Source organism: Salmo trutta, chromosome 13 (assembly GCF_901001165.1).
Source record: "Salmo trutta chromosome 13, fSalTru1.1, whole genome shotgun sequence".
NCBI lineage: Eukaryota > Metazoa > Chordata > Actinopteri > Salmoniformes > Salmonidae > Salmo > Salmo trutta.
The window spans coordinates 70,384,866-70,410,155 of record NC_042969.1 but is presented as its reverse complement, the minus strand read 5'-3'; the positions used below and the strand labels follow the sequence as shown (position 1 = coordinate 70,410,155).

The following is a 25,290-nucleotide window of genomic DNA, read 5'->3' as shown; positions in this document are numbered from 1 at the left end:
TAGTCTAGGACCCTATAAATGTAAGGAGGGAGGGGTCTTATAACCCCTCCCCTTCTATTAATACATCATAAGCATAATCAATTATTCTAATACATCAATCATTTGGTACAGCCTCAATAATGACCCCTAGGTGAACTCCTGACAATCTAAAAGGGGATCCCTAATGAATACAAAACAAAAGACTGACATTAGGAGTTTGTGTTCCTATGCTTGTTTTCTTAGCTATTTTATTTTACAATAGCTGTGCAATCAATCACACAGTGACCACACATTCTAATCCTGCCCCACCCATCCTATTTTCAAAACAGCTCCAGTCTATTAAGGTGAACTGAAGGAGAGACCGTCTCCCCAAAGGAAAAGCTTATCAGTGCTAATGCTGTGAAAGCACAGATTGTTTAGCTGGTGGGTTGAATCCACAACCAGAACCTGTGGTGGTTTTAAAAGATAAAGTGGTCTTTGATCCACCACACTCTGCCAGGCTGGGCATGCATGATTGACACCAGCTCTATTTAATTGTTGTTGCTAAACAGAAACTAGCATCTTACATGGATATATTTCGTTGTCAATGTTTTGTTCCAAATGTAAAAACATCTGTAGTTGAGTGAAGTGTTGGGCAAACCGTCAAGGCTGGGCAAACCGTCATAATTCTGGACAATGACAATGGGGGTTGTGGTCAGATTATGTCTAGAGATGGGGAGTCCGTGGAAGATCCGTGTCCAAGTCTGTGTCTGTCTGTCTGTCTGTCTGAATGAATGACTGATGTGATTGACATCAGTGACCTATAATCTCATCTAATCCGTAATTTAAATTTGGCCACTCCAAAGCACAATTTAAAGTAACAGATTGTGGTGAGCTGTATGTAACGGTGTGGGATTGAAAATGTCCCTGGATAGTGATGAAGTGTCATCTCTCCCGTTCATCCTCTTACTGATCTGACCCATCTCTCTCTCTATGCCTCACTCTCTCTATTCATCTCTCTATCTATGCGCCGCTCTCTCTATGCAGCTCTCTCTACAGTGCCTTGCAAAAATATATACACATATATACACCTGTTCTGAAAGGCCTCAGAGTCTGCAACACCACCAAGCAAGCGGCACCATGAAGACCAAGGAGCTCTCCAAACAGGTCAGGGACAAAGTTGTAGAGAAGTACAGATCAGGGTTGGGTTATACAAAAATATTCAAACTTTGAACATCCCACGGAGCACCATTAAATCCATTATTAAACATTGAAAGAATGTGGCACCATGAAGACCAAGTCGCTCTCCAAACAGGTCCGGGACAAAGTTGTGGAGAAGTACAGATCAGGGTTGGGTCATAAAAAATATTCAAAACTTTGAATATCCCCTGGAGCACCATTAAATCCATTATAAAAAAATGGAAAGAATGTGGCACCACAACAAACCTGCCAAGAGTTGGCCGCCCACCAAAACTCACAGACCAGGCAAGGAGGGAATTAGAGAGGCAACAAAGAGACCAAAGATAACTCTGAATGAGCTGCAAAGTTCCACAGAGGAGATTGGAGTATCTGTCCATAGGACCACTTTAAGCCGTACACTGCACAGAGCTGGGCTTTACGGAAGAGTGGCCAGAAAAAAGCCATTGCTTAAGAAAAAAATAAGCAAACACATTTGGTGTTTGCCAAAAGGCATGTGGGAGACTCCCCAAACATATGGAAGAAGGTACTCTGGTTGGATGAGACTAAAATGTAGCTTTTTGGCCATCAAGGAAAACGCTATGTCTGTTTGCAAACCCAACACCTCTCATCACCCCGAGAACCCCATCCCCACAGTGACACATGGTAGTGGCAGCATCATGTTGTGGGTATGTTTTTCATCGGCAGGGACTAGGAAACTGGTCAGAATTGAAGGAATGATGGATGACGCTAAATACATGGAAATTCTTGAAGGAATCCTGTTTCAGAGGTTCACCTTCTAGCAGGACAATGACTCTTGGCATTAGAGGTAGACCGATTAATCTGAATGGACGATTTATTTAGGGCAGATTTTCAAGTTTTTATAACAATCGGTAATCGGTATTTTTGGACACCAATTTGCCGATTATTATTTTATTTTAAATGTTTGTAATTATAATTTTTTTTGCTTTTTTTTTACACCTTTATTTAACTAGGCAAGTCAGATTATATAAGAACACATTCTTATTTTCAATGACGGCCTAGGAACAGGGGTTACTAACTGCCTTGTTCAGGGGTAGAACAACAGATTTTTACCTTGTCACCTCGGGGATTCATTTTTGCAACCTTCCAGTTACTAGTCCAACGCTCTAACCACCTGCCTTACATTGCACTCCACGAGGAGCCTGCGTGGCAGGCTGACTACCTGTTACGCGAGGGCAGCAAGAAGCCAAGGTAAGTTGCTAGCTAGCATTAAACTTATCTTATAAAAAACAATCAATCTTAACATAATCACTAGTTAACTACACATGGTTGATAATATTACTAGTTTATCTAACGTGTCCTGCGTTGCATATAATCGATGCGGTGCCTGTTAATTTCTCATCGAATCACAGCCTACTTCGACAAACGGGAGATGATTTAACAAGCGCATTTGCGAAAAAAGCACTGTCGTTGCACCAATGTACTTAACCATAAACATCAATGTCGTTCTTTAAAATCAATGCACAAGTATATATTTTTAAACCTGCATATTTAGTTAATATTGCCTGCTAACATGAATTTCTTATAACTAGGGAAGTTGTGTCACTTCTCTTGCGTTCCGTGCAAGCAGTCAGGGTATATACAGCAGTTTGGGCCGCTTGGCTCATTGCGAACTGTGTGAAGTCCATTTGTTCCTAACAAAGGCCGTAATTAATTTGCCAGAATTGTACATAATTATGACATAACATTGAAGGTTGTGCAATGTAACAGGAATATTTAGACTTAGGGATGCCACCCGTTAGATAAAATACGGAACGGTTCCGTATTTCACTGAAATAATAAACGTTTCGTTTTCGAAATGATAGTTTCCGGATTCGACCATATTAATGACCAAAGGCTCGTATTTCTGTGTGTTATTATGTTATAATTAAGTCTATGATTTGATATTTGATAGAGTAGTCTTACTGAGCGATGGTAGGCAGCAGCAGGCTCGTAAGCATTCATTCAAACAGCACCTTCGTGCGTTTGCCAGCAGCTCTTCGCAATTCTTCAAGCATTGCGCTGTTTATGATTTCAAGCCTATCAACCCCCGAGATTAGGCTGGTGTAACCGATGTGAAATGGCTAGCTAGTTAGCGGGGTGTGCGCTAATAGCGTTTCAAACGTCACTCGCTCTGAGACTTGGGAGTGGTTGTTCCCCTTGTTCTGCATGGGTAACGCTGCTTTGAGGGTGGCTGTTGTCAATGTGTTCCTGGTTCGAGCCCAGGTAGGAGCGAGGAGAGGGACGGAAGCTATACTGTTACACTGTCAATACTAAAGTGCCTATAAGAACATCCAATAGTCAAAGTATATGAAATACAAATCGTATAGAGAGAAATAGTCCTATAATTCCTATAACAACTACAACCTAAAACTTCTTACCTGGGAATATTGAAGACTCATGTTAAAAGGAACCACCAGCTTTCATATGTTCTGAGCAAGGAACTTAAACGTTAGCTTTTTTACATGACACATATTGCACTTTTACTTTCTTCTCCAACACTTTGTTTTTGCATTATTTAAACTAAATTGAACATGCTTCATTATTTATTTGAGACTAAATTGATGTATTATATTAAGTTAAAATAAGTGTTCATTCAGTATTGTTGTAATTCTTATTATTACAAATAATAATAAAAAAAAAAAAAACGGCCAATTAATCGGTACCTGCTTTTTTTGGCCCTACAATAATCGGCATCGTTATCGGCGTTGCAAAATCATAATCGGTCGCCCTCTTACAGTAGCATACAGCTAAAGCAACAATCCAGTGTTTTAAGGTGAAACATTCAAATGTATTGGAATGGCCTAGTCAAAGCACAGACCTCAATCCAATTGAGAATCTGTGGTATGACTTAAAGATTTCTGTACACCAGCAGAACCAATCCAACTTGAAGGAGCTGGAGCAGTTTTGCCTTGAAGAATGGGCAAAAATCCAAGTGGCTAGATGTGCCAAGCTTATAGAGACATACCCAAAGACACTTGCAGCTGTAATTTCTGCAAAAGGTGGCTCTACAAAGTATTGACTTTGTGAATAGTTATGCACGCTCAAGTTTAAAGTTTTTTTGGTCTTATTTCTTGTTTGTTTCACAATGAAAAAATATTTTGCATCTTCAAAGTGGTAGGCGTGTTGTGTAAATCAAATGATACAAGCACGGGGGTGGCAGCTTCACGTTGTGGGGGTGCTTTGCTGCTGGAGGGACTGGTGCACTTCACAAAATAGATGGCGTCATGAGGAATTAAAATTATGTGGATGTATTGAAGCAACATCTCAAGACATCAGTCAGGAAGTTAAAGCTTGGTTGCAAATGGGTCTTCCAAATGGACAATGACCCCAAGCATACTTCCAAAGTTGTGGCAAAATGGCTTCAGGACAACAAAGTCAAGGTATTGGAGTGGCCATCACAAAGCCCTGACCTCAATCCTATAGAAAATGTGTGGGCAGAACTGAAAAAGCATGTGCGAGCAAGGAGGCCTACAAACCTGACTCAGTTACACCAGCTCTATCAGGAGGAATGGGCCACAATTCACCCAACTTATTGTGGAAGGCTACCCGACATGTTTGACCCAAGTTAAACAATTTAAAGGCAATGCTACCAAGTACTAATTGAGTGTATGTAAACTTCTGACCCACTGGGAATGTGATGAAAGAAATAAAAGCTGAAATAAATCATTCTCTCTACTATTATTCTGACATTTCACATTCTTAAAATGAAGTGGTCATCCTAACTGACCTAAAACAGGGAATCTTTACTAGGATTAAATGTCAGGAATTGTGAAAAACTGAGTTTAAATGTATTTGGCTAAAGTGTATGTAAACGTCTGACTTCAACTGTATCTCTCTCTCTCTATGCCCTTCTCTCTCTCTGTTCCTCTCTGTGTCTTTGCCCTTCTCTGTCTATGCCTCTCTCTCTCCTTTCTTTCTTTCTTTCTTTCTTTCTTTCTTTCTTTCTTTCTTTCTTTCTTTCTTTCTTTCTTTCTTTCTTTCTTTCTGTCTGTCTGTCTGTCTGTCTGTCTGTCTGTCTGTCTGTCTGTCTGTCTGTCTGTCTGTCTGTCTGTCTGTCTGTCTCTTTCTTTCTGTCTGTATCTTTCTTTCTTTCTGTATTTCTGTCTATCTTTCTTTCTTTCCTCTCTCTCTTTCTCTCTTTCTCTCTTTCTTTCTTTCTTTCTTTCTTTCTTTCTTTCTTTCTTTCTTTCTTTCTTTCCTCTCTCTCTCTCTCTTTCTGTCTTTCTTTCTTTCTTTCCTCTCTCTCTCTCTCTTTCTGTCTTTCTTTCTTTCTTTCCTCTCTCTCTCTCTCTTTCTGTCTTTCTTTCTTTCTTTCCTCTCTCTCTCTCTCTCTCTCTCTCTCTCTTTCTGTCTTTCTTTCTTTCTTTCTTTCTTTCCTGTTTAGGGCCAAATAGCATTCTAGTTTGCTCTGTTTTTTAAAATAAATTATTTCCAATGTATCAAGTAATTATCTTTTTGTTTTCTCATAATTTGGTTGGGTCTAATTGTGTTGCTGCCCTGGGGCTCTGTGGGGTGTGTTTGTGTTTGTGAACAGAGCCCCAGGACCAGCTTGCTTAGGGGACTCTTCTCCAGGTTCATCTCTCTGTAGGTGATGGCTTTGTTATGGAAGGTTTGGGAATCACTTCCTTTTAGGTGGTTGTAGAATTTAACTGCTCTTTTCTGGATTTTGATAATTAGCGGATATCGGCCTAATTCTGCTCTGCATGCATTATTTGGTGTTCTACATTGTACACGGAGGATATTTTTGCAGGATTCTGCATGCAGAGTCTCACTTTGGTGTTTGTCCCATTTTGTGAATTCTTGGTTGGTGAGCGGACCCCAGACCTCACAACCATAAAGGGCAATGGGTTCTATAACTGATTAAAGTAGTTTTATCCAGACCCTAATTGGTATGTTGAATTTTATGTTCCTTTTGATGGCATAGAATGCCCTTCTTGCCTTGTCTATCAGATCGTTCACAGCTTTGTGGAAGTTACCTATGGCGCTGATGTTTAGGCCGAGGTATGTATAGTTTTTTTGTGTGCTCTAGGGCAATGGTGTCTAGATGGAATTTGTATTTGTGGTCCTGGCGACTGGACCTTTTTTGGACCACCATTATTTTGGTCTTACTGAGATTTACTGTCAGGGCCCACATCTGGCAGAATCTTTGCAGAATATCTAGGTGCTGCTGTAGGCCCTCCTTGGTTGGTGACAGAAGCACCAGATCATCAGTAAACAGTAGACATTTGACTTCAGATACTAGTAGGGTGAGGCCGGGTGCTGCAGACTTTTCTAGTGCCCGCGCCAATTCATTGATATATATGTTGAAGAGGGTGGGGCTTAAGCTGCATCCCTGTCTCACCCCATGGCCCTGTGGGAAGAAATGTGTTTATTTTTTGCTTATTTTAACCGCACACTTGTTGTTTGTGTACATGGATTTTAGAATGTCGTATTTTTTTCCCCCAACACCACTTTCCATCAATTTGTATAGCAGACCCTCATGCCAAATTGAGTCGAAGGCTTTTTTGAAATCAACAAAGCATGAGAAGACTTTGCCTTTGTTTTGGTTTGTTTGTTTGTCAATTAGGGTGTGCAGGGGGAATATGTGGTCTGTTGTACGGTAATTTGGTAAAAAGCCAATTTGACATTTGCTCAGTACATTGTTTTCACTGAGGAAATGTACGAGTCTGCTGTTAATGATAATACAGAGGTTTTTCCCAAGGCTGCTGTTGACGCATATCCCACGGTACATTTACATTTACGTCATTTAGCAGACGCTCTTATCCAGAGTGACTTACAAATTGGTGCAATCACCTTATGATATCCAGTGGAACAACCACTTTACAATAGTACATCTATACCTTTTTTTTGTGTGTGTGGGGGGGTTAGAAGGATTACTTTATCCTATCCCAGGTATTCCTTAAAGAGGTGGGGTTTCAGGTGTCTCCGGAAGGTGGTGATTGACTCCGCTGTCCTGGCGTCGTGAGGGAGCTTGTTCCACCATTGGGTTGCCAGAGCAGCGAACAGTTTTGACTGTGCTGAGCGGGAACTGTGCTTCCGCAGAGGTAGGGAGGCGAGCAGGCCAGAGGTGGATGAACGCAGTGCCCTTCTTTGGGTGTAGGGACTGATCAGAGCCTGAAGGTACGGAGGTGCCGTTCCCCTCACAGCTCCGTAGGCAAGCACCATGGTCTTGTAGCAGATGCGAGCTTCAACTGGAAGCCAGTGGAGTGTGCGGAGGAGCGGTGTGGCGTGAGAGAACTTGGGAAGGTTGAACACCAGACGGGCTGCGGCGTTCTGGATGAGTTGTAGGGGTTTAATGGCACAGGCAGGGAGCCCCGCCAACAGCGAGTTGCAGTAATCCAGACGGGAGATGACAAGTGCCTGGATTAGGACCTGCGCCGCTTCCTGTGTAAGGCAGGGTCGTACTCTGCGAATGTTGTAGAGCATGAACCTACAGGATCGGGTCACCGCCTTGATGTTAGCGGAGAACGACAGGGTGTTGTCCAGGGTCACGCCAAGGCTCTTAGCACTCTGGGAGGAGGACACAATGGAGTTGTCAACCGTGATGGCGAGATCGTGGAACGGGCAGTCCTTCCCCGGGAGGAAGAGCAGCTCCAGGTCTGCCAGACATGCAGAGATGCGATTCGCCACCTGGTTATCAGAAGGGGGAAAGGAGAAGATGAATTGTGTGTCGTCTGCGTAGCAATGATAGGAGAGACCATGTGAGGATATGACAGAGCCAAGTGACTTGGTGTATAGCAAGAATAGGAGAGGGCCTAGAACTGAGCCCTGGGGGACACCAGTGGTGAGAGCACGTGGTGCGGAGACGGATTCTCGCCACGCCACCTGGTAGGAGCGACCTGTCAGGTAGGACGCAATCCAAGAGTGAGCCGCGCCGGAGATGCCCAACTCGGAGAGGGTGGAGAGGAGGATCTGATGGTTCACGGCATCAAAGGCAGCAGATAGGTTTAGAAGGATGAGAGCAGAGGAGAGAGAGTTAGCTTTAGCAGTGCGGAGAGCCTCCGTTTAAGGGATATGGTTAATTTCATTTGCTCGTGCCACTCCTGTCCGATTGAGTCAGATGTTAGAGGTGCTAATATGCTGTTCTTCCTTCACCTTCCCCCTCAGGTTAACATCATGCGCAGTACCGAGATGAGGGGGCGAAGGAGCATGTGAAGATGTCCCTAAAGACTGCTAAAAGTAAGCTCCCCCGCTGCTTCCTTACAGGAGTTGTTGTCAATACACACCTGCACAAACAATACTTTAATGAGACATTTAACTCCTGTCTTCATTTGTGGTAGTTGTACTTGAAATGAAAAACATGTTTTCTTTACTTTTCTTTTTATAGAAGGTTTACAGTATTTGTACAACTCTAGCCTGGTACAGTTTCATTCTTTCAATTCACTCAAGCTTTTGGTAGTTGTAGTGTTACACAATAACATCCTTGTATTATTGCTCTCACATACCGTGTTTTGTCCTATACAGTACATTATTAATTCCATTGTACATACTCCATTGTACATACTATAAGACACATTCCAAGCCTGTCATGTATAATCCAGATGTTCCTGGATGTGTTATGATCATCATACAGAAACACACAGCTTGGCGCTGCCTTGATCTGGCCTTTTCATTTGCTCTTAATTTTAGCTTTGACAGAAAACACTGGCCTTGCCTTCAGAGCCGGGTGCTTGCTTTTGTCATTTACACCTTTTTCAGCTCAGCTCATTTCAGTTTGACTAGCTGCTGTGTTGAAAATGAAAAGCCAGTCCAAGGTTTCTCTGGCTCAGTTAATGGCTGTACCAAAAAGCAGATTCAGCTCGATGGAGACCATGTTTAGTTTGGCACTACATGTTTGCCTTTACCGTATAAGTAGCCATTTGTATTCCTGGAACAAATGTGTGGGAAGTATGTCTTTGAGCTTGAGGACTGCCCTCCCTCCCTCCCAAGCCCCTGTACATGTAGACCCCTGTCTGGGCTGGGGAGTGTTTATCTACCAGATGAGAGAATTTTTGTGGTCATTGACATGTTGCTAGTGTGGAGGTAGAGGGGACTTTTGTTCGGCAGAGTTGTTTGATATGGGAAGTGAAAGTTCTAGGGGCTGCTTTGTTTTTTATTTATTTACTGCTCAAGTAATAGCACTCTTCCATTCCACTCCAGTGGATGTTAAGTAAGTGATACTGTAGGAAGTGAAAATCTGCCTGCAGTAATGCCTGCCTGCTTGCCTGCAGATTGGATCTCATGCAATCTCATGCCATAATTAGCAGCAATTTCAAATATCATAGACTAGGTTTTGACCACAGGCTATACAAGAAAAGCATTATGTTGGTTTCTAATCTATTGCATGTGGTTGTTCTTTCCCTCTCCAGGATGGTGCTTTAGACTGTTCGCTGTTGTACTGTTCTTAGTCTCCTACTACTGCTCCCACGTCTTCCTCCAGAGGTATGGCTTCTCCAGCTCGGCCCTCAGGCCTCAGCCCTGCTCTACTGCCTGGAAGCTCCCTCTCTGTGGAGCAGCAGGCAGAGCAATCACATAGATGCTCATCTATGCTTTACTGAAGGAAAGGGAAACCTTGAAATAAGGCTCAGCACTGAATCACAACATGTTGACAGCCCACTCCATTCACCTAGCCAACATCTTGTCTACCCACAGCTTTAAGTGGGTAAATGGCAGTCAATTTAGGCCTTCAATAGATACCCACCCTTTACATTTTTTAAACTAAAGTCACTGGGCATGGTGAGTGTTTAAACAGTCAGCAGTTTCTGTCCCAACTGTGGGGATTTGTGTGCTTTTCTTTCAGTTATGGAGGCACCAGCAAGTCTCCTCTGACTCCTAGCAAGTCACTGTGTGGTGGCTGGCTAAAGCAGAAGAAGTGGGAGAGCCTCAATTTTAAGTGAGTAATGGAGTGTCTGTCTTTAAAACGAGGAGGGTGGGGGTGATGGGTTTCAGTCTAACTAATTTTTGCCAATGCTTTTACTGGAATGCAAGGTGCCAGCATCTTTGGACATTTGGGGGCTGTTTTCACCCGGTCACCAGTACATTTCAGCATTTTTTGTATGTAAGAACAATTTTATTATGAAAGGAAATAATTTTCTACCAATTGACTCAGTAAAGTACATTTTCTGGAACAATTGTTTAAGTTGAAACTACTGATGGATCGTCAATGAAAACAGACCCCTAAGAGCAATTTTTTTTAAAAGGAGCTTTCGATTCACACAATTAAACGTTTTTTCAGGAGGACAATGGACAAATGTATTTCTCTAGCTTGCTGAGTACCTTTGTCCAGGACACTTGAATGGTCCTCTATTTATTTTTACTCTGTGCTATTATCAGTTTATTCAATTGGGTATGTACTGGAGCTGTTCTGTTTCTGTGCCCTGCTCAAGCGTGCAACAGTGATATGCTCCATCCAGCAACCTTGGGGTCAGCTATTTCTTTCTCTGACCACTAGACCATAGAGTTCAGTTGGCCTCCTCTCAGCTCCCCTCAGACAGGACCTGTAAAATATAGAGATTAACAATGCTCCATTTTCTCAAGATCAATACTGTTTACCAACTGATTTTGATTCATGTGATGAGAAGGTCAGGTCATTTTTCACATGCAAATCAGATGCTTAATTACAGTATCAGACACTGGGAGGCCTCCTAGGCAATAACAATGTCACTCTTAATTGGAAGCCCCCAAGTTGTCCCTTAGTCTTTCACTGACAACTACAACTGGCACACCATGGTAATATATCTCAACGACTCACTGTCAAAGACTGTTACTTACTCGTAAACAGCGGGCATCCAAAACACAATCCTCCATGTTAAATTCCAACAAGAGAACAAACACCAGGAGACAGTAATACATTTTACTAGTGTGCTTGTGATGTTTGTCTCACCCCTTTCCTTGGAGTCTCAGTACTGTACAGTACATTCAGAAAGTATTCAGACCCCTTCACTTTTCCCACATTTTGTTACTTTACAGCTTTATTCTAAAATTATAAAAAAAATTTCTCTCATCAATCTACAATCAATACCCCGTAATGACAAAGTGAAAAAAGGTTTTTTTTAGAAATGTTTGCAAGTGTATAAAAAAACAAACAGATATACCATATTTACAAAAGTATTCCAACCCTTTGCTATGAGACTGAGATAATGGTGCTGGAGGGGATGGCTGCCGTTTTACGGGCTCCTAACCAATTGTGCTATTTTGTGTGTTTTGTTTTTGCATTGTTTGTAACTTAGTTTGGACATAATGTTGCTTCTACCATCTTTTATGACCGAAAAGAGCTTCTGGATATCAGAACAGCGATTAATCACCTCGAATTGGACAAAAACATTTTCTTTAATGAGTCTGACTCGAAGGATATACTGTTGCTCACAGACCAGCCCAAATCCCCATCATTCGCATGAAGAAAAGATGGAGATACAGGGGGTGCAGATCCGGGTGCCTTGTGAGAATCTTTTGGTGAGTGGGTAACCCGCCTCTACCATCTGTTCTATTGGCCAATGTGCAATGACTGGATAATTAACTGGATGAGCTCCGATCAACACTATCCTACCAACGGAACATTAAAAACTGTAATATCTTATGTTTCACCGAGTCGTGGCTGAACGGCGACATGGATAATATACAGTTATATACAGGGTTTTATACAGGGTTTTCCATGCATCGGCAGGACAGAACAGATACGTCCAGTAAGACGAGGGGTGGTGGTGTGTGTCTATTTGTCAATAACAGCTGGTGTGCGATGTCTAATATTAAGGAAGTCTCGAGGTATTGCTCGCCTGAGGTAGAGTATCTCATGATAAGCTGTAGACCACACTATCTACCAAGAGACTTTTCATCTATATTTTTCATGGTTGTCTATTTACCACCACAAACCGATGCTGGCACTAAGACCACACTCAACGAGCTGTATACGGCCATAAGCAAAGAAGAAAATACTCATCCAGAAGCTGCGCTGCTAGTGAACGGGGACTTTAATGCAGGTAAACTTAAATCTGTTTTACCTAATTTCTACCAGCATGTCACATGTGCAACCGGAAGGAAAAAAACCTCTAGATCACCTTTACTCCACAAGCAGACACGCCTAGAAAGCTCTCCCTCACCTTCCATTTGGCAAATCTGACCATGATTCTATCCTCCTGATTCCTGCTTACAAGTAAAAAAATAAAGCAGGAAGTACCAGTGACTCAATCAATATGGAAGTGGTCAGATGACGCAGATGCTACGCTACAGGACTGTTTTGCTTGCACAGACTGGAATATGTTCTGGGATTCATCTAATGGCATTGAGGGGTATACCACCTCAGTCACCGGCTTCATCAATAAGTGCATCCACGACGTCATCCCCACAGTGACCGTACATACATATCCTAACCAGAAGACATGGATTACAGGCAAAATCCACAATAAGCTAAAGGCTAGAGCTGCCGATTTCAAGGAGCGGGACACTAATCTGGACGCTTCTAAGATATCCCGCTATGCCCTCAGACGAACCATCAAACAGGCAAAGTGTCAATATAGGACTAAGATTGAGTCCTACTACACTGGCTCTGACGCTCGTGGATGTTGCAGGGCTTACAAACTATTACGCACTACAAAGGGGAACCCAGTCGTGAGCTTCCCAGTGAAGTGATCCTACAAAACGGGATAAATACCTTTTATGCTCGCTTCGAGGAAAGCAACACTGAAGCATGCATGAGAGCACCAGCTGTTCTGGAATGACTGTGTGATCATGCTGTCCATAGCCACTGTGAGTATGACCTTTAAACTGGTCAACATTCACAAGGCCGCTGGGCCAGATGGATAACCAGGCAGTGTACTCAGAGCATGCACGAACAAACTGTCAAGTGTCTTCACTGACTTTTTTTAAATATAATTATTTCACCTTTATTTAACCAGGTAAGCTAGTTGAAAACAAGTTCTCATTTACAACTGCGACCTGGCAAAGATAAAGCAAAGCAGTGTGACACAAACAACAACAGAGTTACACATCGAATAAACAAACATACAGTCAATAAATAGAATAGAAAAAGTCTATATACAGTGTGTGCAAATGAGGTAGGATAAGGGAGGTAATGGCAATAAATAGGCCATAGTGGCGAAATAATTACAATATAGCAATTAAACACTGGAGTGATAGATGTGGAAGTAGAGATACTGGGGTGCAAAGGAGCAAAATAACAGTATGGGGATGAGGTAGTTGGATGGTCTATTTACAGATGGGCTATGTACAGGTGCAGTGATCTGTGAGCTGCTCTGACAGCTGGTGCTTAAAGTTAGTGAGGGAGATATGAGTCTCCAGCTTCAGTGATTTTTGCAGTTCATTCCAGTCATTGGCAGCAGAGAACTGGAAGGAAAGGCGGCCAAAGGAGGAATTGGCTTTGGGGGTGACCAGTGAGCTATACCTGCTGGAGCGGGTGCTACGGGTGGGTGCTGCTATGGTGACCAGTGAGCTAAGATAAGGCGGGGCTTTACCTAGCAAAGACTTAAAGATGACCTGCAGCCAGTGGGTTTGGCGGCGAATATGAAGCTAAGGCCAGCCAACAAGAGCATACAGGTCGCAGTGGTGGGTAGTATATGGGGCTTTGGTGACAAAACGAATGGCACAGTGATAAACTGCATCCAATTTGCAAGGTAGAGTGTTGGAGGCTATTTTGTAAATGACATCGCCGAAGTCAAGGATTGGTAGGATAGTCAGTTTTACAAGGGTATGTTTGGCAGCATGAGTGAAGGATGATTTGTTGCGAAATAGGAAACTGATTCTAGATTTCATTTTGAATTGGAGATGCTTAATGTGAGTCTGGAAGGAGAGTTTACAGTCTAACCAGACACCTAGGTATTTGTAGTTGTCCACATATTCTAAGTCAGAACCGTCCAGAGTAGTGATGCTGGATGGGTGTGCAGGTGTTTTCAACCTCTCCTTGACCGAGTCTGTAATACCAACATGTTTCAAGCAGACCGCCATAGTCCCTGTGCCCAAGAAAGCAAAGGTAACCTGCCTAAATGACTACCTCCCCGTAGCACTCACGTCTGTATTCATGAAGTGCTTTAAAAGGCTGGTCATGGCTCACATCAACATCATCATCCCGGAAACCCTAGACCCACTCCAATTTGCATATATCCCCAACAGATCCACAGATGATACAATCTCAATCCCTCCACACTGCCCTTTCCCACCTGGACAAAAGGAACATGTATGTGAGAATACTGTTCATTGACTACAGCTCAGCGTTCAACACCATAGTGCACACAAAGCTCATCACTAAGTTAAGGACCGTGGGACTAAACACCTCTCTCTGCAACTGGATCCTGGACTTCCTGTCGCGCTGTCCCCAGGTGCTAAGGGTAGGCAATAACACATCTGCCACGCTGATCCTCGACACAAGTGCCCTTCAGTGGTGCGTGCTTAGTCCCCTTCTGTACTCCCTGTTCACCCACGAATGCGTGGCCAAGCATGACTCCAACACCATCATTAAGTTTGCTGACGACAACAACGGTGGCAGGTCTGATTACCGACATCGATGAGACAGCCTATAGGGAGGAGGTTAGAGAATACCAGGACAAGAACCTCAACATCAGCAAGACAAAGGAGCTGGTCGTGGACTACAGGAAAATGAGGGCCGAACACGCCCCCATTCACATCGACGGGGCTGTAGTGGAGCAGGTCGAGAGTTTCAAGTTCCTTAGTGTCCACATCACCAACAAACTCTTATGGTTCAAACACACCAAGATTGCTCAGTTTGGCAAAGCGGCCAGCTCAAGGAAGAGTCTTGGTGGCTTCAAAGTGCATCCATTTAAGAATGATGGGAAACCACTGTGTTCTTGAGGACCTTCAATGCTCAGGAAATGTTTTGGTACCCTTCCCCAGATCTACGGACAATTCCTTCGAAATCATTGTAATTTGTACATGTAGATAGGGGTAAAGTGACTATGCAAAGATATTAAACAGTGACTATCAGCACTGTAAAAACCCTGCCTGGTACAGTGCATTCGGAAAGTATTCAGACCCCTTTCCTTTTTCCACATTTTGTTACGTTACAGCCTTATTCTAAAATAGATTAAATAAAACATTTTCCTCATCAATACCCAATAATTACAAAGCAAAAACAGTTTTTAAAAATATTTTTTCAAATTTATTACAAATTAAAAAACAGAAATACCTTATTTACATAAGTATTCAGACCCTTTGCTGTGAGACTCAAAATTGAGTTCAGGTGCATCCTGTTCCATTGATCATCCTTGGGATGTATCTACAACTTGATTGGAGTCCACCTGTGGTAAATTCAATTGATTGGACATGATTTGGAAAGGTACACATATGTCTATATATGGTCCCACAGTTGCTAGTGCATGTCAGAGCAAAAACCAAGCCATGAGGTCGAAGAAGAGTTTGCCAAAAGGCAGGTACAGGACTTTCAGACCATGAGAAACAAGATTCTCTGGTCTGCTGAAACCAAGATTGAACTCTTTGGCCTGAATGCCAAGCGTAACCTCTGGAGGAAACCAGGCACCGCTCATCACCTGGCCAATGCCATCCCTACGGTGAAGCATGGTGGTGGCAGCATCATGCTTTGGGGATGTTTTTCAGCTGCAAGGACTGGGAGGCTAGTCAGGATTGAGGGAAAGATGAATGGTGCAAAGTACACAGAGATCCTTGTGGCGTCATACCCAAGAAGACTCGAGGCTGTAATCGCTGCCAAAGGTGCTTCAACAAATTACTGAGTAAAGAGTCTGAATAATAATGTAATTGTCATATTTTCGTTTTTATTTTAATACAAAGGATTTAAAAAAACTATTTAATCTATTTTAGAATAAGGCTGTAAAAGTAAAAAAAATTGAAATAGTGAAGGAATCTGAATGCTTTCCGAATGCAACGTACATCTTTTTTTTTTCTTCTTCTTGGCAGTAAAAATGCCAACAGTTGATTTTATGGAGGGGCATGCTTGCTGAATGACATCATGTAAACATATTACTTGTTGAGAGGGGAACATTTTTATTGAAATCGGCTTTGCTTATAATACATACAATTTGTCTGCCTGATAGACATGGGGGTTGATTAGACTGAACTATGAGAAGGAATTATGGCTCAGGTCATTTCCATTTTAATGACTGAAACTAAAACTGCCAGGTCAGCAGTGTGTACTTTATATCCCCATACCATTGGCAGTATGGAATATTTAGTAGGAACTGTACACTATACCCTTGCGTATTTCCAGGTTGTAATGTGAATTATTTTCTCCACTGTTCCTAATACAGCATTAGCAGACAAACAGAGCTCTTCTTCAAACTGGATGATTTCTTCTGGCGACAACATCAGTCCACATTAGCGTTGCCCTACGGTATTAAAGGAAGTGGTATGTTCTCTCATTTCATTTTGTCATTTCTTTGTTTTCCTTTCGTTCCCACAAAGCACAAAGCCTTTAATGAAAATACATTTAATTCTAATTACACTTTTATTTAAACAAGGTATTGATGCCACCCAGGTTCTTACTATCGCTCCCTATCTTTGATAAACACAGATATGAAATGTTTTTTCCAAAATGTTGTCGTCTCAAGACTTACTTACCCAAAATGATCCACATGGACCAAATCGGGTTTGTTAAAAAGTGTTTATCCTTGGATAACCTCCATCGACTATTACATATCTTCGATGCTTCATCAGAAACAACAGCTCCTTGGGCTGTATTATCTCTTGATGCAGAAAAAGCTTTTGATAGTCTAGAATGGTCATATCTCTGCTCTGTCTTGGAACATATAGGAATTGTCTCCAATTACATGAATATTATTAAAATACTATATGTCAATCCCTCAGCAATATTTATAACAGGCGATATCTCCTCTGCTCCATTCAGAATCACTAGAAGTAGCAGACAAGGCGATCCAATTTTGACTTTGCTATTCATATTATCCGTGGAACGTCTGACCCAGGCAATTCGTCAATCGTAGGAATTAACACAAATTTCTCTCAAATCTAAAGATCACTTAATCTCATTAGATGCAGACAATATTTTACTATATGTAGACAATGTATCTCAATCGCTCCCAAACGCATTGAAGATAAATCCAGCTTCATCTCAAGTTATAAAACTAATCTAACCAAATCAGCGCTACTGCCTCTCAAGAACCAATGGAGGACTCTATCTCTATTTATGGAGTCCCAGTAATTTCCCATTTGAAATAATTGGGAGTAGAAATACTTCCTTCTTTATATAAAACCATTGCCAGAAACTTCAACAGAACGCTCAAATCAATTAAATTTGACCTCAATAGATGGAATTATATCCCAATTGCTTTAACCGTCAAAATGAATATATTGCCACGGCTAAATTTCTGTAGTTTAATTCTTCCCATGGCTCCCCCTTCTGGCTATTGGGATACAATTCATAGTGCGGTTTTAAAATGTACATTGCAAGGAAAGACGTATGAGGACCATTTGTATCAAACTTTAAATTGTATTTCCAGGCTCTAGCATTTCGCCCTATCCTAAATTGGTTTAGACATGATTCTTCTGCCCCACTGGCTGAGTATAGAGAAATATGGTGTCTCCTATGGCCCTGGAAGAGGTCTTCATTGATTTATCCCTTAAAACAATGTAAACTATGCTTTGGTCTTATTACTGCTCACACTTTCTTTTTGGTGCAAAATTGAAAAACAATGTAATTATGAATCAAAATGAGTGTTTTGCAATTATTAGTAATGTAAATTCTGCATTTCTTCAGTTTGATCTGTGAGCAAGAATGAATAAACTCAACTAATAAACAAATATATGCACTGTCATTCGAAAACTTAGCACCCAAGTCTTTGCAATCGCAAAAAATCTCTCCTTACATCAACCTTCAGCACTTTGATGTGCGAGTCCAGGTATTTATATGCTGACCTCATGCCTCAACAACCTTCTGATTGGTCCGAGTCAATACTCCTGGTCACCATTGATTGACAGATGTGTGAAGCAAATGTGCGTGCCCACAGAACAGTTTTTCGAGGTTAAGGGATGGTGTGAGAGAAACATCCGCACGAGCTTCGCCGTCTACATAAAGAGATGAGCTCAGCCATCCGCATAAAGAGATGAGCTCAGCCATCCGCATAAAGAGATGAGCTCAGCCATCCACATAAAGAGACGAACTCAGCCATCCGCATAAAGAGACGAGCTCAGCCATCCGCATAAAGAGACGAGCTCAGCCATCTGCATAAAGAGACGAGCTCAGCCATCCACATAAAGAGATGAGCTCCGCCATCCGCATAAAGAGACGAGCTCAGCCATCCGCATAAAGAGACGAGCTCAGCCATCCGCATAAAGAGACGAGCTCAGCCATCCGCATAAAGAGACGAGCTCAGCCATCCACATAAAGAGACGAACTCAGCCATCCGCATAAAGAGACGAGCTCAGCCACCCACATAAAGAGATGCGCATGTAGTTATTGAACTGGGAATATTTTCAAGCTGGGATAAATTTTACAGCATGACGTCACAATGAAGAACGATCAGAACGATTGGGAACTATTTCACGCTGGGAAGATTTTTACATGAAACCCTGCAGTTAAATGCTTCTGGGGAAAAGTTATAAAATACATTTTGAAGTGCAGAAATGTAAGTATTCAATCCATCTATTTTGTTACTTAACAATGATAGCCCCTTGAATCTCTCAATCAGAGAAGATTACTGCTGGCAGGAAGCAATGCTGCAAAAAAAATGTTGTCTCTATGATGGCAACCACCTCACTCTCTCCCATTTAACCAGTGGATACAGTTACTATTAGAAGTTATTGCATTAGGATTATCGACAGCGAGAATGAATGGTGCTAGTGAAGGAACAATTGAGGCCTGGACAAATATACTTGACTCTGTAAAGAACAATCTCAGTTAGGCAGGGTGGGAAGCATGGTTTCTTGGTGGGGAGGGAGGATGCGGGCAGGTGGATAGGGCCTTAGGGGGAATGGGTCAGGGTTATCTTTGTATGCATTTATTTGATTGTTTTTGTACATGTAACGCCCCTCTGAAAAATAAAAATTACATCTAAATAAAAAGTTACTAAATATATATACATTTAATTCTCAGCCAAGCTCTACACTCTGTTAATTCACCAAGAGTTGACTCGAGTCCCTTCCTGTTTTGTTTGGTCTAGTTCCTTTTTGAATGAGCAGCCGTTTGCATATACTACTCTAAAAGTCACCACTGTTCCCCTGCTATAAAGTAATACGTGCTCTTTGGGGTCCTCTCAATATAGACTTCTCTATGTGAAGACAAACTGTCCTCAGCGTCTGGGCTTCCGAGTGGCACAGCGGTCTAAGACACTGCATCTCCGTGCAAGAGGTGCCACTACAGTCCCTGGTTCAAATCCAGGCTGTATCACATCTGACTGTGATTTGGAGTCCCATAGGGTGGTGCATAATTGGCCTAGGTTTGGCTGTCATTGTAAATAAGAATGTGTTCTTAACTGACTCGCCTAGTTAAATAAATGCTTTTGTCTACAGTCAGTCTGAGTGATCACACCTTTATTAATCCCTCTCTCCTTTCCAGAGTTACTGCTGCTGAGAGTGTTAGCCATTATTGCAAATGACAAAATGCCGGCCAGCATTGATCGGTAAGTGTGATGATTGTTTCTTAGCCATATTAGCAAGGTTGTTAACCTTTGGTGTGCCGTATGAACCACTTTATTTCTTACAATAATTATAAGATCACAAAGAACCACCGATGGGTGATATGCGTCTGAGAGCAATATACACAAGGGTCTTTTTTTTATAACTCTCCACAATGTAGTGTAAATGCTGTGCTAACATAATGACTCAAATCGTCCCTGTGGTGTGTGTATACAAGGAAGCTGCCTTACTTAATTTCAAGCAAGAATGCCAAATGTCAAACCAAGCAGTGTGACCAGTCACTATTACAATGGCAGTGTTGGAAAATGTCCAGTGGTTCTACTGTAGTGTGCAGTTACAGTCACCCCTCTGAAAGTGGTCTTGAACTCTAGAATGATAATACCGGCAACACTAAAGTAAATGGATTGTAATAATAGGAAGCAGTGAATTATACTGAACTTAATTTATTTTGTTGTATTTCCTCAGTCTAGACTGCAGAACATGTGCAGTCATAGGAAATGGGTTTGCCATTAAAAACAGCTCCTTGGGGGGCGTCATCAACGAGTATGATGTGGTGATCCGGTAAGTATTAAGCCTAATGGTTCCATCCTGTTTTCTACCACAAAAATCTTCATTAAGTCCATCCTCCCTCCTCTTCTGTTGAACTATTCCTACGACTCCCCATTTCTGTTTTATCCAATAATGTTCCTGCACAATTAATGGTGTTCCTAATCAATATCAGTACATAGAGTGCATTATATTGCAGACAGTACAGTCAAGAGCCATATCATTTGCAGACCTGCCGACATGCATGCATTTTGCGTACCAACTACACAATTCTCTGCCCATGTACTCAGGTACGAGATCCGAGTTAAAAGTACGCAGAAATGAATAGGGCCTGATTTTTTTTTTAACATTTTATTAAAAAATAAATCCATAGAGTAAATCTAACATCCCAATTATACATTTACGTCATTTAGCAGACGCTCTTATCCAGAGCGACTTACAGTAGTGTATACATACATATCATACATTTCATTTCATGCTTTTTTTTTTTGTACTGGCCCCCCGTTGGAATCGAACCCACAACCCTGGCGTTGCACACACCATGCTCTACCAACTGAGCCACAGGGAAGGCTGCATTATTGAGCTGCAACACACATACATGTACAGAGTTTGTGTCAACAGACATGGAGATTAATACATCATTATTCGATGTAGCTACCCCGGGTCTGCACCTCCTGTTTGTTGTGATGCTGAGTTTGCCAACTGTCAGCTGTACGTGAACACATGGACAAATCCCTTTTCGGCTCTGTGTGTTGTGGAAAGGTAAACACTAATTGTTTCAAGCTAATGTTAGCGAACATAAGATGGACATTCAGTTGGCTCTAAAGTGCCAGCAGTTCACTCGCATTTGCTAGTGAAAGAAATTAAATGCAAATATGAAAAATAACTGGTCGCATTTGTGCGAGTGTGATATACAATTCATTCTGAGTCCCAATAGTTGTATTTTCCACGTAACATTAGGAGGATCACGCAGTCTGATAGACTGTAACTGTAATTATGATCCACGTCACAAAAAGTATTACAAAAGTATAATCAAAAACAAATATAAACATCTTGGCATTACATGGAGTCGTGAGTTTAGAAGACTACGCGATGAAGAATGAATGAGTGTCCGGTATCAGCTATAGAGGCATTGCTTCTAAAATGCCTTTGCACTAGATTTGCGAGTTGAATCTCCCATTTGTCGCGCCTGTCCGTTACTCTAAAAAGTTGGACAGGGTTGGCAGGCCTGCATTTGATATCTAAATATGGCTCAGGGTACAGTCTATGGCTACAATAGCATTTAGCCAGTCCCCCAATGGCATTTTCCATAGCAATTCCCGCAATCCAGTAAAAACAAACAGATTTTCTATGATGCGTTGTCCTCTAAAGAGGGGTAGTCTAATTAGTTTTGCCCATGGAAGCATAATACTGTACTATAATGGCCAGCTCAGACTGGTGACCTTGCTTTAATGCCTTTCTTTATGCAATCAGTCAACTGTTGGGTTAACTCAGGCGCTTAAAAGGGGGATTTGGTCTACCATGCAGAAAAACACCCCAGCGCCCTCTTCAAATCAGATTTATAGCCTTGGAAGGAACACATGCATTTTTTGTTTTTTTTATAAGCCTCTTACCAACAGCCCAGGCAATTTTGCCTGGTCATATCCAGGGTTAGGTCATATCCAGGCACAATGCACTCTGGTCTGTTCTGCTTTGTTCTTTTCTGCTCAGCTCTTACTTCTCCCATTCTCTGAATCTAATCTCACAGGCTGAGGAAACAGAGTTCATTGACATTTGGTGCTCTGTTCTCCTACCAAGCCTGATGTTTCCCACACTTGCATTAGGCTGGAAAAATCTTAAAACGCCAGACACAATTAGAACAATCTTGTATTAAAGTGTAAAATCCTAAACACTAGAAACTAGACAGGGGTTTTCACCTGTTTTGATACATGGTGGTGAAATAGTGGAGTGCATTCTGTTACATAAGAGGGAGGATAGAACAGCTTTCAATTTATCATGCGAACACTCAGAATATGAAGGTCACTTGAACTGTAGTCAATTTCACCAGCGATGGTGTGACTGACATTCCTCGCACGCAAGGATACTGGAACTGTGACTGGTGGCAACCGTAGAATTAACTTAGCAACTCCTCCATGTTATTTTTGTCCAGTGTAGCACTGTTACTTGTTTGCTTTTTTATTCAAATTTAATAAAAACAATCCAAAAAACGTACATAGGTGCGGGCTACAAGTAACGTCATGGGAAAATAAGATAAATAGGAAGTCTCACTAAGAAAACCCTTTGTGGTTGGAGTGTTGCTATTTACACTACAGGAATTGTGTGCTGTTTTTTTTTACTCTGTTTAATGACTATTTTTATAGAAGTGAATGGCTAAGGTTTCTCTTTCTCTGTGTCCCGGTGCAGGCTGAATGACGCCCCTATCAGAGGTTATGAGGATGATGTGGGGAACAAGACCACTATGCGTCTCTTCTACCCTGAGTCGGCCTCCTACAACCCCAGCATGCACAACGACCCTGACACCCTCATGGTCCTAGTGCCTTTCAAACAGCAGGACCTCCGCTGGCTCAAAGAGATCCTGTACGACGAGAAGAGGGTACTGGATGTGTGCGCACACACACCTCCATTTTAGCTGCTTCCCTGGTACTTGCAATCAATCCACGCAGTGACAAAATGTACATTATCAATGGCAGCCTTGCCAAACCTACTTGAAAATCCAACTGTAGTCTCAGCAGCCCAAACACCTCCACTCTCTGGTTTAGCTCAGGCTGCTATGGTCGCTAATAGCACGATTAGGAACAGGGTCATTACTCCTTCATTTACACATCGATTAGGTTGCCCTGAGAAACTGAGGAGAATGAGACTTAAACAGGGCCTCAATTGTGTAGACACGGGCTCTGTGTGTGTGCACTCACTAATCAACACACCTTTTCCTGTGTGTGTGTGTGTGTGTGTGTGTGTGTGTGTGTGTGTGTGTGTGTGTGTGTGTGTGTGTGTGTGTGTGTGTGTGTGTGTGTGTGTGTGTGTGTGTGTGTGTGTGTGTGTGTGTGTGTGTGTGTGTGTGTCAGGTGAGGAAAGGTTTCTGGAAGCCCCCTCCACAGATCTGGCTGGGCAGGACCAGTCGCATCCGGGTGCTGGACCCTCACTTCCTGCATGGGACGGCCAGCAGTCTGCTTCAAATCCCACTTCAACCAAAGAGCAAACAGGTAAGGGATCAGCTCTGTTTACTCCTAGCCACTTTGGGAACCAGGTAATGGGCCGAAAATAAATCCATGTGAAGTGGCCAGTGTTCTGTGCTGTCTGTATACATTTCTACCATTTCTACCAGTCCCAAACACTCTACTGATTACCCAGAAATGGATGAGCAAGAAAAAAACGATACTGCTGGGAATTCCACAAAATAACAGTAGAACATAAGCAGAATGGAACAACAGAACTAATGGAATGAAGAAAAATTATTGCGGAATAGAATATTGTGATGGATGACATTTGAATAGTAAGCCATTGAGCTGTTTTCTGTTCACAAATTGGGAGTACAATTCTCTGTTTGGCTGAGGAATTCTGGGGTTTGAAATACATGGTACATTGATTTGAACTATAACTAATGTGGAATTATGTTTTCATTGGCCAAATGGTCCATCTGCCAAGAGGGCTTGTTCAGTGCATGGTGGAGATGTCTTTGAGATGGAACAAAGCCAGCTTAAGTTTGGTTTAATTTGTTCCCCCAGCGAGCCCCTGTGTCAGAGACTGAGGCTGTGCACTCTTTGGACTGCTGAAACGCAAACACAACTGGCTGGTGTCTGTGCCGAGGGAACAGTGGGAAAGAAGGGGTCCTGCAGGCGATCAGCGGGGCAGCCCGAGCATAGCACTCCTCCTCCATCTGCGTGGCCCTACAGGCCAGATGAGCTCAACCCTGGCTGGCTGTCTCCTGGCTGGCTGGGTGTCTGGCTGGAGGGCGTAGGCTGTTTACTCTGAGCGAGAACAGGAACCATGCCGAGCACTCGATCCTGGCCCCTTTCCCCTCATTCCCCTCTCCCCTGTTGCTTTCCAGGGTCACAGGGGCCCGACCGCAGCCCCACATCCCCAATGCCAAACTCTCACCCCTCCCCATCGCTGCCATGTTGGCAGTCCTCCACATGCCCTGTGAGAAGGCGGCAGCAGCAGGCAGTCCCCCTGGTTACAATACAGAGGCTGACTGAGCTGAGGAGAGCTAGAGGGCTAACTAATGCCCCTGTCAGTCAGACAGCCCCCACCGCCACCCCTACCCCCTTCCTAAACAAAGGTCCGACTCCCACCAATCTGGTCTGTTTGGCGAACAGCAGTGACAATATTCACCTCACCAAGGCTCCATGGGCCAATGTCCAAACTATGCGAGGCACTACAAAAGTTGGAGCGCTCGGTGACCGACCATATGAGACTAATGCACACAGAATGTCAGATTTAGCCCAGCCAGGCTCAGGAAGAAAAGGCACTTATGCTAAGTGCATTAGGAACCAGGTATGGAGGAATGTCCCGTACAGTGTGATGAAGAGAAGAGAAGCACAGGTTTGAGAACTTGGTTGTTCCGGTCCAGTTTCTCTCTCCTTAGGGCACGAGTAATGGCTGTCCAGGTCAGACAGCATGCTTATAAAGCCCTGCAGGACTCACTCACTCACAGACAGACATTTACCTTGGAAAAGCTCCTGTACTCAGTATTGAAGGTTTTATGTATTGTTGTTTTATTTTTATTTTATTTGGCTGATTTATACTGCAGACCCCCAGCACCTCAGTAGGGGTCTATTGGAAGGAATTGAGAAAGCAGTAGGGGGGAATAATGTGCCTGAACAAGAAGCTTCCTTGGAAATGGTGGGTAGTTGAGTAAACCAAGGGTAATGATTACATGGAACAGAGAAGGGAGAGTCGGGTAAGTTGAGCCAAAGGGATACGTTGAGTCACCCCATCATTTCAGTCTGTGAAGGAAGAAACCACATGGAAAAGTGGTAAACAACTTAGGGACAAAAAACTGATTTTCACCAAGTCAAA

The 25,290-nt window shown here is 42.6% G+C and overlaps 1 protein-coding gene across 4 annotated transcripts in view; it reads left to right on the top strand.

The window, feature by feature from the left end:
- Nucleotides 1-25,290, top strand: part of LOC115206449 (CMP-N-acetylneuraminate-beta-galactosamide-alpha-2,3-sialyltransferase 4) — a 60,131-nt gene that overhangs the window by 22,550 nt on the left and 12,291 nt on the right. For 2 of the 4 annotated variants that reach the window (XM_029773473.1, XM_029773474.1), the window contains exons 3-11: nt 8,266-8,337; nt 9,507-9,579; nt 9,938-10,030; nt 10,126-10,191; nt 16,386-16,483; nt 19,646-19,709; nt 20,191-20,286; nt 22,675-22,864; nt 23,337-23,474. In XM_029773473.1, the coding sequence (XP_029629333.1) occupies nt 8,316-8,337; nt 9,507-9,579; nt 9,938-10,030; nt 10,126-10,191; nt 16,386-16,483; nt 19,646-19,709; nt 20,191-20,286; nt 22,675-22,864; nt 23,337-23,474 (840 nt within the window). In that variant the 5' untranslated portion in view covers nt 8,266-8,315. Of the gene's footprint in view, nt 1-8,265; nt 8,338-9,506; nt 9,580-9,937; nt 10,031-10,125; nt 10,192-16,385; nt 16,484-19,645; nt 19,710-20,190; nt 20,287-22,674; nt 22,865-23,336; nt 23,475-23,996; nt 25,151-25,290 lie in introns of those variants that run through there. The other 2 variants (XM_029773476.1, XM_029773475.1) reach the window with 2 other exon arrangements.